The following is a 14,484-nucleotide window of genomic DNA, read 5'->3' on the forward strand; positions in this document are numbered from 1 at the left end:
TGTTACACATGATAGAGCAGTCCCACTCAGTGTTTACAGAATACAGGACAAACTCAAAAAACAGTTTCCAAGAACAGGAAGCAAGAGAATCACGTAACAGATTCGAAGAACCAAATAGAACCTCTAAATTCTGGAGGAAAGAACTAGAAACTTCTAGTTTGAGGAAAGAAATTCTCTTCGGTAAATGGAGTTGGAGCAACTTGTTAGGTTTGGGGGGAAAGTGGACCTCACACCACATTCAAAAAGTAATTTACAGTGATTCATAGACCTACACGTGAAAGCTAAAATTGTAAAGCTTCTAGAAAACAGGAGAGCATCTTTCCGACCAGAGGGTAGACAGAGACATCTAAAACAGGCCACAAAAGGCTCCAACCATCAATAATAGAGGAACAAAAATTGCATTTCCTCAAAATCAGAAACTTCTTGTCAAGATGTATCATTAAGAAAGTCAACCAACCAACTGGAGAATGAGGAGCGGTCACAAAGCCTGCATCTGAGACAAGGCTCAGACCCAAAATTCTACAACCCAGCCTTCTAATGGACACGGGAATTAAACAGGCATTTCACTGAAGAAGGCCTCCAAATGGCCAATGAGCACATGAGAAGGTGCTCAGCATCATTAGTCATCAGAAAAATGCAAATGACTATAATGAGCCGGCATTCCACACCCATGAGGATGATTCAAAATAGGCCCCTACCAAGGGTTGGCTGAGGATGGGCACGTACTGGAACGCTCCTGTTGCTGGGGGATGTGCAAAATGGTAAAGCCGCTGTGCAAAATGTTGGCAGTTTCTTTGTAAACATTTGCTCACCTGTGCCCTGCAGTTCCTCCTCCGATCACACGTGTTTCCAGGGGAGTGGAGGGTGTGTGGCCACAGAAGGCCCAACACAAGAAAACTGTCCAATCCATGTTCAGCTTCATCTCATTCACAACCAGAAACAAGCTAAATGTTCCCTCACAGAATAGACAAAAAATTCTGGTATGTTTGTGTAATGGAATGGGTGCAGAGTCATCTGCATTGTTGGAGAATCTCAACATTCTGAGCCAAAGAAGCGAACTATAAAAGAGACGGAATTAGTTGCTAGGGATGGCAATCAAAACAGTGGTCCCGGGCGCCTGGGTGGCTCAGTTGGTTGGGCGACTGCCTTCAGCTCAGGTCATGATCCCGGAGTCCCGGGATCGAGTCCCGCATCGGGCTCCCTGCTCGGCAGGGAGCCTGCTTCTCCCTCTGACCCTCCCCCCTCTCATGTGCTCTCTCTCATTCTCTCTCTTTCAAATAAATAAATAAAAAATCTTTAAAAAAAAACGGTCCCCTGGCACGGTGGGCGTTGCCTCCAAAGGGCCGGAAGGAAGGTCTGTGATGGGCAATGCCCTCTGCTCGTGGACAGTGGTGACATGGGTCATCCATGTGTGAAAGCGTGTCAAGCCATGCACGTAAGTTTTGTGTGGCTTTCTGTTTGTAAGTAAGAAACTCCTCCGAGAGATAAAAGCGCGTCTGAGCAAGGACGGGGCACCGTAAGAAGCCGCAACGAGCTCGGGAATGAACGTCTGATGGCAGAAGTGCAACCCCTGAAGACTAAGACATCAACGTGGAGGAAATCACATAAGGAACCACAAGAAGAAAGGGAAAATCATACACGAACTCCAAGGGCAAGCTGGTGGTTCGGCGGTCGGAGCAGGACCCAGGAGAGGCCAGAGAGGAGACGTCAAAATGTCCAAGAAAAGCCCCTGCAAGTGAAGAGCAACTTCACAGAACAAAAGGCCCCGGTAAGAGACGAAAGTAATAACTACAAGATTTAAAGGCGATGGAGGCAGAGACCGGGTTCCAAGTGTCGCAGGAAGAGAGGTCGGGACTCAGAATCAAGAATGGCGCGGGATGGGGCACCTGGGTGGCGCAGTCCCTGAAGCGTCTAGGCTGATATTCCAGAATTCAGACACTCAATCCAACCCCGTCTCCGGGGGCCCCCGGCCTCCAGCCATGTGTGCGGTGCGGCCGCCCAAGGAGGGCCCTTGGGGGCAGAGGCGGAGGTAGGGAAGGGCGGTGGTGCAGGGTAGGTTGCAGGGGTCCTGGCCGGGGCACCTCTTACCTCTCGGCAAAGGCGGGGAGCCCTTCCTGGGCGCAAGTCGAGGGCCGGGTGAAACTGGTATAACCGAAGCGTTAATAGGACTGATCCCAGCTGCAACCTGTCACCCAGACCTTTTCCTTCACCTTCACATTTCCCCGATTTCCCAGACTCCCCTTTGAGGAGGCGGATGTGAGGCTTGCCCCCCGCCCCCACCCCCTTCCCCCTCCGCACCCCCTTCCCCCTACCCCCGTCTCCTCCTCTGGCTGCCCCTTGAATAAACCCTTTTCTTGCTGCAAACTCCATGTCTCTGCTGCGCATCAGGCAGGTGGAACTTGTGTTCCATTCCACAGGGTCCCTAAAACCTTCCTCCACAGCCACACCGTGCCACGTGGCCATCCCCATGTGGTGCTGTGCCACCCTTCCCAGCTCTGGAGGAAGGACGGGGCTGTCCCGCACTGCCTGGGTGGCTGCCACAGCTGACTACAGCTGGCCGAGCCCAGCGCCCCCGGGGCCTCCTGCGCTGGAGGGGGCCGCCCTCCGCGGCCAAAGCAGCAGATGCTTGTGGTGGCCTGGGCCAGGCCTGCTGAGCCCCTCGGGGAGCTATTCTTCATGAATGCCTAATACGTCCAGAACCCTGTTTCAGCCTTACAAAAACAGCAGCCTTATTTCATTTTGAAAACAAGAGACCCCAGATGCCAGCCGCTCAAGGTCACTGGTAAGGCCCAGAACCCCAAGTTGCCTATCCAGAGTTGGTGTGCATGGACATCTGAGCCCCCTCCCACCCAGAGGGCAACCGCTCACTACTGGAACCCTGGACTGGGGTGTGCAGCCCATGCTTTGCTCCCCCCTTGTAATTTAAAAGGGAAGTCTGACTACCCCAGAATCTTGTCCAGGGCATGCTAGTGGGGGCCTTTTAGGCTTAGAATCTGACTTGCTTGCAGGATCAACCCTGAGGCCTTTGCATCCCAGAGGCTCAGGACTGGGCCTACTTCTGCCTTGCCTTGAAGGCTTCCCCAATAGTCAGGTGTCAGCTCAGAAGATGCGGCAAGGAAAAGGGTGCTGGTGCTCTGAAACCCATCAACCTGAGGGATCTCAGCTGAGGAGGAGAACATGAGTGTCAACCACTTACAGTAGCCTCAGACTCACTGGGTCCTTAGTGGATCGGGGTGGGGTGTGAGAGGGATGTGGATGGATGGTGGATGGATGATGGGTGGTGGATGGTTGGTGGACGATGGATGGTGGATGGGTGATGAATTGATGATGGATGGATGATAGATGAGTGGTGGATGGTAGATGGTGGATGGATGGTGGACAATGGATGGCGAATGGGTGATGGATAGATGGATGGCAGATGGATGATGGATGGATGGCAGATGGACAGTGGATGGATGATGGTTGATGGGTGGACGGATGGTGGATGGTGATGAATTGATGGATGGATGATAGATGAATGGTGGATGGAAGATAGATGGTAGATGGATGATGGATGGATGGAGGATGGGTGGTGGGCGGATGACAGATGGGGGATAGATGGATGGGTGGATAGTGGATGGATGGGTGATGGAAGGTGGATGGATGGCAAATGGATGGTGGGTGGTAGATGGATGGTGGGTGGATGGGAGGGAGAAAAGGCGGGAAGAAGGTGTCTGAATAGGCTATGGTTGGAGACCCCAGCAGGCAGATCAGAGCCCCATTTCCTCTAGGAGACCAGGGTCAGAAGGCCCAACCCAATGCTTCCCTTTCATGACTAGGGAGGAATGTCAGGAAGCACCCCCACCAACTCTGGAAACTTCCCAGCGACCCAGACACCCATCAGCCAGTGGAGCCATGACCATTCCCTCCTGCTCACTGAGTCATGAAAATGCCACAAAACTTCCCCAAGGCCACAGGCACCGTTGGGAGGAAACAGGGAAACCCCGCCCAGACCCACCAAGGTGGGGATAACCCGGCACCTGAGCGCCTGAGCTGTGTCAAGACGACAGAGCCGTGTCCAGGGTCAGGCAAAGCCACAGCCCAAGAAAGAGAAAGCACCTCATCCTTCAGGAAAATAATGTGCATGTTAAAAATAGAACATTAACGATTTTAAACTATCTGCACGACCAACAGTAATGGGTCCTAAGAAGCAACGCAGTCAGGTAAACGTGTGTGGGGCCACATTAGGAGCCTGGTGGGTCTGAAGGGGGAACAGCCCCGCCGCCCCCAGGGCTCCTGGGCGGCAGGGTCCCCAGGCACAGGGCAGTGGTGACCCAGGCGTGGGACAGCCGGAGGCGACTGCAGGACGCTCAGCAGAGGTGGGACCTGGTCCGGCCTTGCTGTGGTTTGGGGCCCTGTTTCCCAAGGGCATGCCTGGCCTCAGCTGGGGGGCCACCACCTCCAGGGAAGGGAAGGGTGCTTTGCATCCCAGAGCCGTGGACATTGCTGTCCAATCCCCCCAGGGCACCTGCAGCGACACGCTGCTCTGTCTCAGGGGACCAACTGCAAGCTGCCTGACGCCTGGACGCGTGGCTCCCCCCGACTTGCCAGAGGTCCCACGTGACTCATGGAGGCCAAAGGAAGGGTCAGGTCTGGGCAGCAGTGACCAGTGGGGCGGGGAAGGCGTGGGGACCAGCCGTGGCCACCTTGCAGCCAGGAGGCCCCAGTCACAGGGCCCAGACCGCCCGGGATGCAGCAAAGCTGGCGGGCTCCCTGGTGCCCTCGGCCGCGGCCAGCAGAAGTGACTCCGGCTCAGTGAGCTGCCCCGTCGTGGCAGGGGGTGTCCTCACCGTAGGGCGCCCTTCCTCCTCCGCTCCAGCTCCGGCAGCCGCTCCTCCCGGCTCTGTGCATGCTGGGCCCCCACCCTGTGGGCCGCCTCGGTAGCCGTGATGTCGATCTGTGCATAGCGGGAGGCGCCAGCCCCTGGAAGCAGCCCCGGGTGAGCTGGCCCGGCCGCCCCCCGCCCCCCGCCTCCAGGAAGCCCCGCGTGGCCCATGCCTCCCGCAGAGGCCTCGGCCTGGAAGAGGTGATGGGATCCAGGACCGGAGCTTGGGGGGGTTGCTAAGCTGGGAGGAAGGTGGGGCCACACCCTCGGGACGCAGCTCAGCAAAAGCATGGACTGGGGGGGACCCGGGAGGGGGAGGAAGCCCCCTCCCCTGCGGCGGCCTGAGGCGCCCGGGGAGGGGAAGGCCCCCACGTGGGGACCCACCTCGGATCCCTGCGCTGGCCCCCTGGAGCTCCAGGCCCATGTAGTGCAGCTGCGTTTTGGAGGAGGGGCTGACCGGGATGTTCACGTAGGGGGGCGCCTCGCTGCACGGTCTCTCGGGCCCTGGGGCTCCTGCGGGGGCAATGACAGTGAGTCTCCAGGGGCAAAGAACTCTGCACCCACGCCGTCTGGCATGCCTCCCACCCTGCGCCTGGCCAGGGCCTGGGAGCCCCCCCGGGCCCCCGACTCCCCGGTTCCCCTGGCCCAGCACCGCCATCCTGAGACCCACCCGCTCCCCCTCCCAGACCCAGCACCACCCTTCGCCACCCTTCACCAGTGAGCTTCTAGAAAGGGTGTGCCCCTCTCCCCGATGCCGCGGGCTGATCACTGCTGAGCCGCCCCCTTGGATGCCCCCGTGGCCTGCGGTCAGGTGGCCACACTGCCCTCTCTTCAGCCCCTGCCCCCTGCCCTCAACCCCGTTGGCTGTCCTCCTGGGTCACCGCCCACCCCCACCGCGGCTCCAGGCTTCAGGGACCCTCTCTGGACCAGTGAGTCTCCCCAGAAAACCCCTCCCCTGCGAGTGCAGGCCCGCACTTCCATCCACAGTGACACCTCCTCCAGGATGGCCCCAGGCACTTCGAGTCCTCCCCCATCCAAGAAATGCCCCCCTGCTCCTCCCCGATGTCCTAGCAGCAGATGGCACTCTATACCCCCCTCGGTGTGGGGCGGGCGCAGCCACAGCCAGGGCACCGGAGGGATCCTTCTCGGGCTGCAAGGACGCACAGCCGACCCACCCTTCCCCACTGGCCCAGGAGCCCTGCACACCAGGCCTCAAGGAAGGACCAACCTGGCTGTTCTCCAGCAGACCCCCACACCCCTACCCTCAGGGACCCCTGGGCCACAGTCACACGGGGGCAGCCGCTCTCTACTCCTCAGAATCAAGGGGGTGAGAGCAGGCAGAGGGTTGAAGCTGCTCAGGACACCCTGTCTGAGCCGCCTGCTCACAGGTCGAGGGAGCCAGGCCCAGGGCTGGGGGCTCCAGCAGGCAGCCCGTCTCGCTCAGGGCCCCAGCCCACCACACGGCACCTGCTGCCACAGGGCGCCTTCTGAAGGTCCACACCGCATGGGTGCCTTTCACCCTCGTGCCCTTTCGCCGCCCCAGCAAGGCCCGGGGTGGGGGGCACCGGACCGCCGGCCTGCTCCCAGCGGGGTGGAGGCCCCAGAGGCCCTGAGCTCGGCCAGGAACAGACCAAGGCCCACAGAGCCGACTGGGCCCGGCCGTGTCGGTGCCCCCACCTGATTCCATGAACCAAAGCAAGTCACAGGGTTCCTGCCCCTCCCGGCCTGGAGGCCCTGAGAGACACCCCCCTCCTTTCAATGCATGGTCCCTGCAGGACGGGACCCCCTCAGGATGCCGCACCCACTTCCTGATACGCATATGGAACACAGGTGCCCGAGGCCCTCCAGACCCCAGGGGAGGCCTGCACGCGGGGAGCGGGGGTCCGGGAGACTCAGAGCCAGGACTGGTCCCAGATGAGGAGGACTCGCAGCGCCCCGCCCCGCCCCGCCCCTCCCCGCCCCTCCCGAGGCCCTGCTATAGAGGGAAGGAGGGAGGGAGGGGCCAGAGCATCGGACGGAAGGAGAGAGGGGTGTCCTCAAGGAGGGAAGGCAGCAGGCTTCTGCTGGACACAGGGGACCACCTTCCAGGTTTGGGGAAACAGGCGTGTTGATTCCAAGGAGCATGGGGTGGGGGGCCCTCTGGACACTCAGCTTCCAAGCCAGGCTTAGGGCTCTGGGTGCCTGGGTGCACGGGGGGCAGAGGCAGGTCATGCCGCAGGGCACGCTCTGACGGGCAGCTCGGAGAGCGTCCCGCGAGCTTCTCAAGCCAACGATGGGCTGTTTTCAATCCCCAGAGAATCTCAGCTGCGAGGTGAGGGTTCTGTAGACCGGCTGCATTTGTGACCACAGAATGTATCATAGGGCAGGGAGCCGCCTCCCAGCGGACGGGAAGCCTTGGCAGGGCCCGCTCCCCTCCCAGGCACACCGTGTCCACGAGGGCTGTGTATACCCATCTGTACCCCAGCAGTGTGGGACTCTCCCTCAACCGGTCTGGAGGGGGCCAGTGCAGACCCTCTCCCACGTAACCCGAGGTGACAGGCAGAGGCACCCACGGGAGACACCTAGACCAGTGAGGCCAGGGAAAATCAGGGCAGGCTGCCTGGAGAAGGAGGCGTGTGCCAAGGGATAGAGGACAAAATGGAATGGGCATCTTAGAAGCCACCTTCCAGAACAGAGAAGAGGACGGATGAGCGTGGCCCTGGCCTCTCCTGCCGCCATCACCGGGGCTCAGGCCACACCATCTGGGGCCCGGGTCATCTCTGTCCTTGCCAAGCTCGGGCCCCACTTCCCCCAGCCCCTGGTCTCAGTGGAAAGGGTCTGTATCCTCCAGCAGGCATCCCCTCCCCACCCCTTGTCAGGGTTAAAGATGTCCACAGGGCCCCACGGGGAGGCAGGTGGACAGCAGGAGGACGTGTCTAGGACCGTCTGGGAGTGGGTGTCAGGGGATAACGTTGTTGGGGGTGGTCCTCAGGGCCCTATCCCGAGCCAGGGAACCCCAAAGCCAGCCGGTGTGGCCCTTTCCTGTGGACTCTGCTTGCCACCGGCCCTGCCTGCACCCTCCTGCCCCCAAAGGTACACTCCGGGTCAGCCTGCAGGGTCCGGCCCCAACAGGCGTCATGCGTTTCTGAAGAAGGATGGAGGATCTAAGCTCGTCAGGCCCCCCTGCCCAGAGGCTCCACCAAGAAGATAAGGCACAGAGCTGACCCCTGACCTCCAGCTACCCCCCCCACCCTGCCCAAGGCCAACCTTCCCCAAACTTCAGCTTCCCCCAACCCTCCAGGCCTTCCCCTGGGTGACGGCCAGCTTCTGCCCAGCCTTCACCTTCTAACTAGGCCTTGGAGACCCCGAGTCTCCAGGGCGGCCTGACTCTACCCACTCCATTCACACACCCCTCTGGGCAAGCTGGCCGCACCCTGGCCTCAGCTCCCTGCCTGGACCCGCCCCACCCGGGCCAGGGCTCCTCGCCGCTGCACACTGTCCCCCTCCAGTGCCCGTGTCAGCCTCCGTCCACGGCCTCCCGGTGTCCACCAGCGCCTGCCTCCCTCTCTGCTGCAGGGCTTCCGGCTGAGCCGTGGGCAGCCACCGCGCCCCCACTTCCCTTGTCCCGAGCTGGGGCCTACCTGAGTGCATCATCAGCAGGCCAGGGGCTGAGGCAGCCGCTCCCTAGACCAAAGAGAACACGCGTCAGTCTGTCCATCCTGCGCCGGCTCCTCCCGCCCCAGCCTCACAACCAGGACGCTGACCCAGGTGTGGCCAGGTCTCTGGGGGCCCGGCCACCCCCAGGGAACACCAGCCCAGACTCCTCATCTCCCAGGGGCCTCTTACCCACGCGTCCCAGGACTCCAGCTGGCCCACCAGCCCCGACCCCCACTCGCCCTCTTCTAGGGAGAGGGGTGGGCAACTCTGACCCCCAGGCCAAGTCTGGGCCTTCCTGTTGGGGTGGATACAATCCCACTGGCCCCCAGCCTCTCATCCACAGCCGCACGGCAGGGGGCGTGGCCCCCAGGTGCTCGGAGGCTGGAGCAGGTACCCCCCGGGCACCGCCGGCCCACTCCCAGCAGCACCCGTGGAGGGGCCCACAGAGGCCACGGGGATGAGCCGGGTCCCCCCAACTGCAGAACGACCTCACTGTGGTGCCTGATTGCAAGTGCAGAGGGACCCACAGGAGGGAGGGGCCTTGGTGGCCTCAGAGCTGAGGGCAGGGTCTGACCAGGAGGGAGGGACAGTGGCCCATGGCCGGCACATTTATCGCCACCTGGGCCTCGACCTCCCAGAGCCCTCGAGGGACAGGCCCTTGCCAGGGCCCAGGGCAAGCGATGGGAGAGGATCCAGCACCCCCAGCGGTCTGGGGATCACAGGCCAGTGGCAGGGCCTCAGGGGGAGCTGGGAACTGGAATGGGGGTGCAGAAACCCCTACCCTGTTCCGGGGAACATAGCTGGATGCCACAGACTTGAGACAGAGCACTCTGACCCTGGGCCCGGGCCAGGCTGAGCTGGTCTCACACGTCACCTTGTGTTAAGGAGCCCTTGTGCGGGCCTGGGACTTGGGCAGGGCATGTCTGACCTCCAGCCCTGCGACGGAGGCCAGCTGCCGGCCAGGAGCCATGCATCAGCCGCTAACTGCCCACGCCGCTCCCATACTGCACCTGCCTCCGGGGCCCAGTCCCGCAGGCACAGCATCAAACCCAGCGCCGAGCGCGGGCGGGATGCAGATCTGCCCCTTCCCCTTGCAGGGGGCCAGGACCCCTGACCCCCAGGTCTGGGCCAGTGGGCTGCACACGCCCTGGAGAGACAAGGAGGAAGGACTCCTGCATGGGCCTGCCCACTCTGGTTGCGCCCGGCCCCAGCAGGCAGGGCCCTGAGCCCCGGACCCCATCCCCAGGGCTACCGGGGGTGCAGGGACAGCTGAGGCACACTCGCTGTGGAGGGCCAGGCCCTCCTCCTCCGGAGCCACGCCATCCCACAGGATGCCTTGGCCACCAGCAGCCCCCGGAGGGCCTCAGGGGTCAGTGACCACTCCCGTGGGCCCCCGCCTCCTCTTGCTGAGGACTTCATGCGACAGCCCAGCCCCGACCAGCCCAGCTCCGCGGCCACGCCTCCGGCCAAGACCCACACCTGCCTGGGTGGCCGCAGCCCGTCCCCCCTGCCCTACCCCCAGACAGACTTTCCCTGATGTTCGTCAGCCTCAGTCGAGGAGAACGGAGTCCACGGCCAGGATGCCCACCGGGGCAGGGGCCAGCAGAACGCCCCGCCCTGGCCCTCCCTGGCTTCCCATGGCGGGCAGGGGGCAAACCAGTCGCTGGGGCCTCAGCGGGCTCTGGTCGCAGACGCCTGCCCCCCTCCCCGCTGTCTGGGGCCGGGGACCCACGCAAGTGCAACAGGACTGAGCCCAGCCAACGAGGGGCCCCGGCAGGAGCAGACACCACCCCCACCCCCGGCCTGTGGTGCTGGAGCTCACAGCCTTATTTCCTTTGCAGCCAGACTGGCCGGGGCGCCTCGGGTCTAATGACGGCATCCCGTGAATAGACATCTACTGCCCACGTGCATCTACCACCTCATTAGACCCTCTCCGTGTGTCCGGGGAGGTAAGGACTATTGTCCCCATCTATGCAGGAGGAAACGGAGGCTCAGAGAGGTGCAGTAACTTGCCTGAGGCCACCCAGCTGGCGGGGCAGGTGCCGCTCAGCCCCCAAAGCCTGGCTTTCCTCACACTGCAGGGCACAGGAACCCCACCCAGAGCCCCCAACTCTGGGGGTGCAGAGCTGGCTCCCCAGCAGGGTGGTGAGCAAGGCTGAAAATGGGAGTGACAAGGCAGGGCATGGGCCCCCGGGATGCGCAGGAGACGTGAGCTGGGGTCCCTGGAGCTCTGCCACCCAAAGGGGGGAGATGGGAGGGGGTGGGGGTTCCAGGCTCAGAGCAGGATTCTCCCTGGCGTCACTTGGACACGGGGAGCCACCTGCCTGCGCCCAAGCAACCACCGGAGACCTCCCCGTGGTCTCCAGTGAACAGCGGAGCGTGCCACACGTGTGCACACGCATCACTCAGACCACACACATGTGCACACGTGTGCATTTGTCCACACAGCATGCATAGACACACCACACACGCAAGCACAGACACCACACCAACGTGTGCGTGTGCACAAATGCACACTCCTGTGCACGCACACACGTGTGCACACGCATCAGACATGTGCACAAACACCGTGCACACATCACACGCGACACACACATGCAAGTGCACGTGCACGCACACAGGCCCCGCGGGCTGTCGGGAGCTGCCGCTCCTTTTTCAGGCCTCCGGTGCGTTCGGGCTTAAGGCAGACCACACAGGCGAGGCCTCATGCTGGCCCCTGAGACCCACAGGCTGGGGGGCTGGGCCCCCAGATTTTGGAGACCGTCAAAGGCCCCCCGGGAGGGCCGGGGTGGGAGGCGGGGAGGCTGGTAAATGGAAAAGGACAAGACGATAAGAAAAGAACATTTTATTTCCAGTCTAAGAATGTATTACAAACAGTGTCAGATTTTAAAAATGTCAGAGAGCGACAAAGGTCTTTAGCCAACAGTAAAGGTACAAAGCAAAGTCTTTACAGATGAGCTGCTTGCCCCCCGGCCGGGGGCTGACGGCACACAGCGCAGGACGGCGCCAGCCTGCGTCCGGAACCGCACGGGCATGGGCCCCGCCTCTCGCGGGTGCACGGACTGCAGAACGAAGGTACAAAACCAGGCAAGGCAGCTGCACCCCATGCAGGCGAGCAGACAGACCACGGAGGGCGCCGGAAGCAGCTCTACCCCTGGGCCGCCCACGGGCCACCAAATGCAAATGAACGGGCCCTCGGAGCCCTGGCCTCCTCTGGTCCCGACCACTAGGCTCCGGCTCAGCCAGGAGGGTGGCAGGGGAGTGAGCTGCAGCCTCCGGAGCCTTCACAGGGGCCTCCTGGCAAGCTGACCCTGCTGGGCTGGCCAATCAAGGACATCACCGCCTTGCTCCCTGCTCCGCGGGGCGGGGGGCTGCCGCCGGGCCCTCCCTGCCCACCCCTCGCCCGGGAGCCTGCAGGTTCTGGAACAGGCTGCTGGGTGAGCCATGGAGGTCCGCGAGTCAGGAGACCCAGACCCCACAAGTCCCTGCACCTCCTGAGCCTCAGTTTCCTCCCCTGTAAGATGGGTCCCTGTGGTACTGCTTCACAGAGGAGGCGTGGGGCAGACAGGTAAAGCTTGTCCTGCACGCCCCGTGCCGCACGCCTGTCCCGGGAATCCGGGTCTGCAACTGCTGCAGAGGAAGCTGATTTTTAGCAGACGGCCTGACTGTGCACAATGGAGGGGATGGATCTGAGAGGTTAAGCACGGCGTCCACCAGGTAGGCAGTGGAACAGGAGGAGGCCGCGGCCAGCGAGGGGCTCCCAGCCCTGATCACCCCAAAGGCCTGGCACGAGCCGGCTGGGACACAGCGCCCGCCTGTGCCCCCAGCACCTGCTCCTCTCCCGGGCTTCGGGACTCTACGGGCCCCCAGCCTGCCCCACCCAGAGCTTCCCACTTTCCAGAACGCATTTCAGCAGCAGGCCGTTGGGCCTCTCCAAGTCCTGGGGGCCCTCCCTGCAGGCTCCGCTCCCCAGAGGGCAGGCTCTGGGGCTGTCACCCCTCCCTCCAGGCCCTCCCCACTGTGCCCACAGTCGCTGGCTTCAGCAACAGCACAAAGGGCACCCCGTCCCCTCCTGCCGGGAGGGACAGAACCCAGCCCCCCATCCCTCCCCCGCGCCAGCGGGCCTGGGCTGAGGCTCTCAGGGAGGGGGGTTTACCTTGAGTCCTCCACAGACCGGACAGGTGGAAAAGAAAGCTGGAGGAGGCCCAGCGTGGGGGCTGCCTGCTTCCCAGCCCTCGCCAGGGGCCTCGCAGCCCGGAGCCTCCGTCGCCTGTCCCCGCCGCCTCGCGCCCAGCCAGCCGGAGGGACACCCCGCGGACATCTGGCCACCCGAGTCCCCGGCCCCACCGTCGTCAGGGCCGCCCTGCGCGGCCAGGGTCTGGTCCCTGGGGGCCTGGCGCAGGCTGCGCGGCGTGTCATAATGGTGCCGCAGGGCCGTGGGCACTTGGTACTCCGCTGTCCCCGGTGGGCAGGTGCACAGGCTGGGCTCGGGCACCCCGGCCGCCGGCGGCAGGCTGAGCAGGGAGCCAAACTCGTCCCCTGCGCGCCACACGTCCAGGCTGCTGCCGGCACAGGACGAGAAGCTGCCCGAGTAGGAGGAGTGGCTGCCCGTGGCGATGCCGCTGTCTGACGAGCCCTGGCGGCCGACCTCCTGCAGCTGCCGCGGCCGCAGCGGCTTGGGGAGCGGCCTCGAGGTGCCCGGCACCGCCTCCCCGGAGGCCTGGGCAGCCGCCAGCCCCGGGCCCTCCTGCGACGTGCCGGCCGAGGACGAGGGCGGCTCCGGCCACGCGGTGAGCCGGCTGCCGGCGCTGACGTCCGAGTGGCTGGCCTCCGAGGACGAGCTGGACAGGCTGCGGTCATCCCCTGAGAGAGAGCGCGCGGTGGTCGGGGGTGTGGACGCTGTGCTGGGGGCTGGGGCGGGCTCACCGCTCTCTGGGCCCACCCCGCCCCCTCCCCAGGCGCCCCCACCGCCTGGAGGCTGGTGCACGAGCCAGCTCACCCAGTCGGGCCCCTCGTCCGGACACCAGTCCTCCACCCCTCCGGCCCCCTCTGGAATCTGCGCCCTCCCTCCCACCCCCTCAGCCTCCCCACTCCGGGAACCAGCTGTGAGCCCCCATAAGGTCGCGGCTCAATGCAAATCGAGGCTCCCTGCTTCTAGGGGCAGGCCACAGTGCTCCCAGCGCCCCCCATGGGGCTGGCGGCAGTCAGAGGACGGACAGGCCCCAAAGGGCAGCTCCCGACCCCCACCCCCACCCCCAGGCAGGCCCCTTGCAGGGCCGCAGCCCCTTCTGTCCGTTTTGCAGCAAACCGAGAGTGTGGGCTGCTGAGGAGGGGCCCGTTCGTCTGGGCACGAACGGTAAAGCTTGAGCACAAGAGGCCGCCGCCTTACCCAGGCCACACGGCTGCCGGGCAGCAAGAATTTGCACCAGCTCTCCCAGCTCTCTCGGAGCACCGTGGCTCCAGTCAGGGCCGAGGCCAGCGCACCATGTTTGTGGCATCATGCATGAGGGAACAAATGAGTGAGCAGAGGAGGGATGAATGAATGAATGAACAGAGGGAGCATGAATGAACGAATGAGCAGAGGAGGGAATGAATGAGTGAGCAGAAGGGGGAGGAATGAATGAGTGAACAGAGGGGGATGAATGAATGAATGAATGAATGAGCAGAGGGGGAATGAATGAGTGAGCAGAGGGGGAAGGAATGAATGAGTATAGGGGGAGGAATGAATGAGTGAGCAGAGGAGGGATGAATGAATGAATGAATGAATGAGCAGAGGAGTGAATGAATGAGTGAGCAGAAGGGGGAAGGAATGAATGAGCAGAGGGGGGAATGAATGAGTGAGCAGAAGGGAGAAGGAATGAATGAGTACAGGGGGAGGAATGAATGAGTGAACAGAGGGGGATGAATGAATGAATGAATGAATGAGCAGAGGGGTGAATGAATGAGTGAGCAGAAGGGGGAAGGAATGAATGAGCAGAGGGGGG

General features: G+C 62.8%; 1 protein-coding gene across 3 annotated transcripts in view; it reads right to left on the bottom strand.

Moving 5' to 3' along the window:
- Positions 1-3,749: 3,749 nt before the first annotated feature.
- The window catches only part of DOK7 (docking protein 7), a 30,214-nt gene continuing 19,479 nt past the window's right edge, over positions 3,750-14,484 (bottom strand). For all 3 annotated transcript variants that reach the window (XM_035005397.1, XM_035005396.1, XM_035005398.1), the window contains 4 exons: positions 12,657-13,363; positions 8,485-8,527; positions 5,249-5,377; positions 3,750-4,962 (listed from right to left, as the gene is read on the bottom strand). In XM_035005397.1, the coding sequence (XP_034861288.1) occupies positions 4,826-4,962; positions 5,249-5,377; positions 8,485-8,527; positions 12,657-13,363 (1,016 nt within the window). In that variant the 3' untranslated portion in view covers positions 3,750-4,825. The remainder of the gene's footprint in view (positions 4,963-5,248; positions 5,378-8,484; positions 8,528-12,656; positions 13,364-14,484) is intronic.

Source organism: Mirounga leonina, unplaced genomic scaffold (genome assembly GCF_011800145.1).
Source record: "Mirounga leonina isolate KUSES-001 unplaced genomic scaffold, KU_Mleo_1.0 Mir_129, whole genome shotgun sequence".
Taxonomy (NCBI): Eukaryota; Metazoa; Chordata; class Mammalia; order Carnivora; family Phocidae; genus Mirounga; species Mirounga leonina.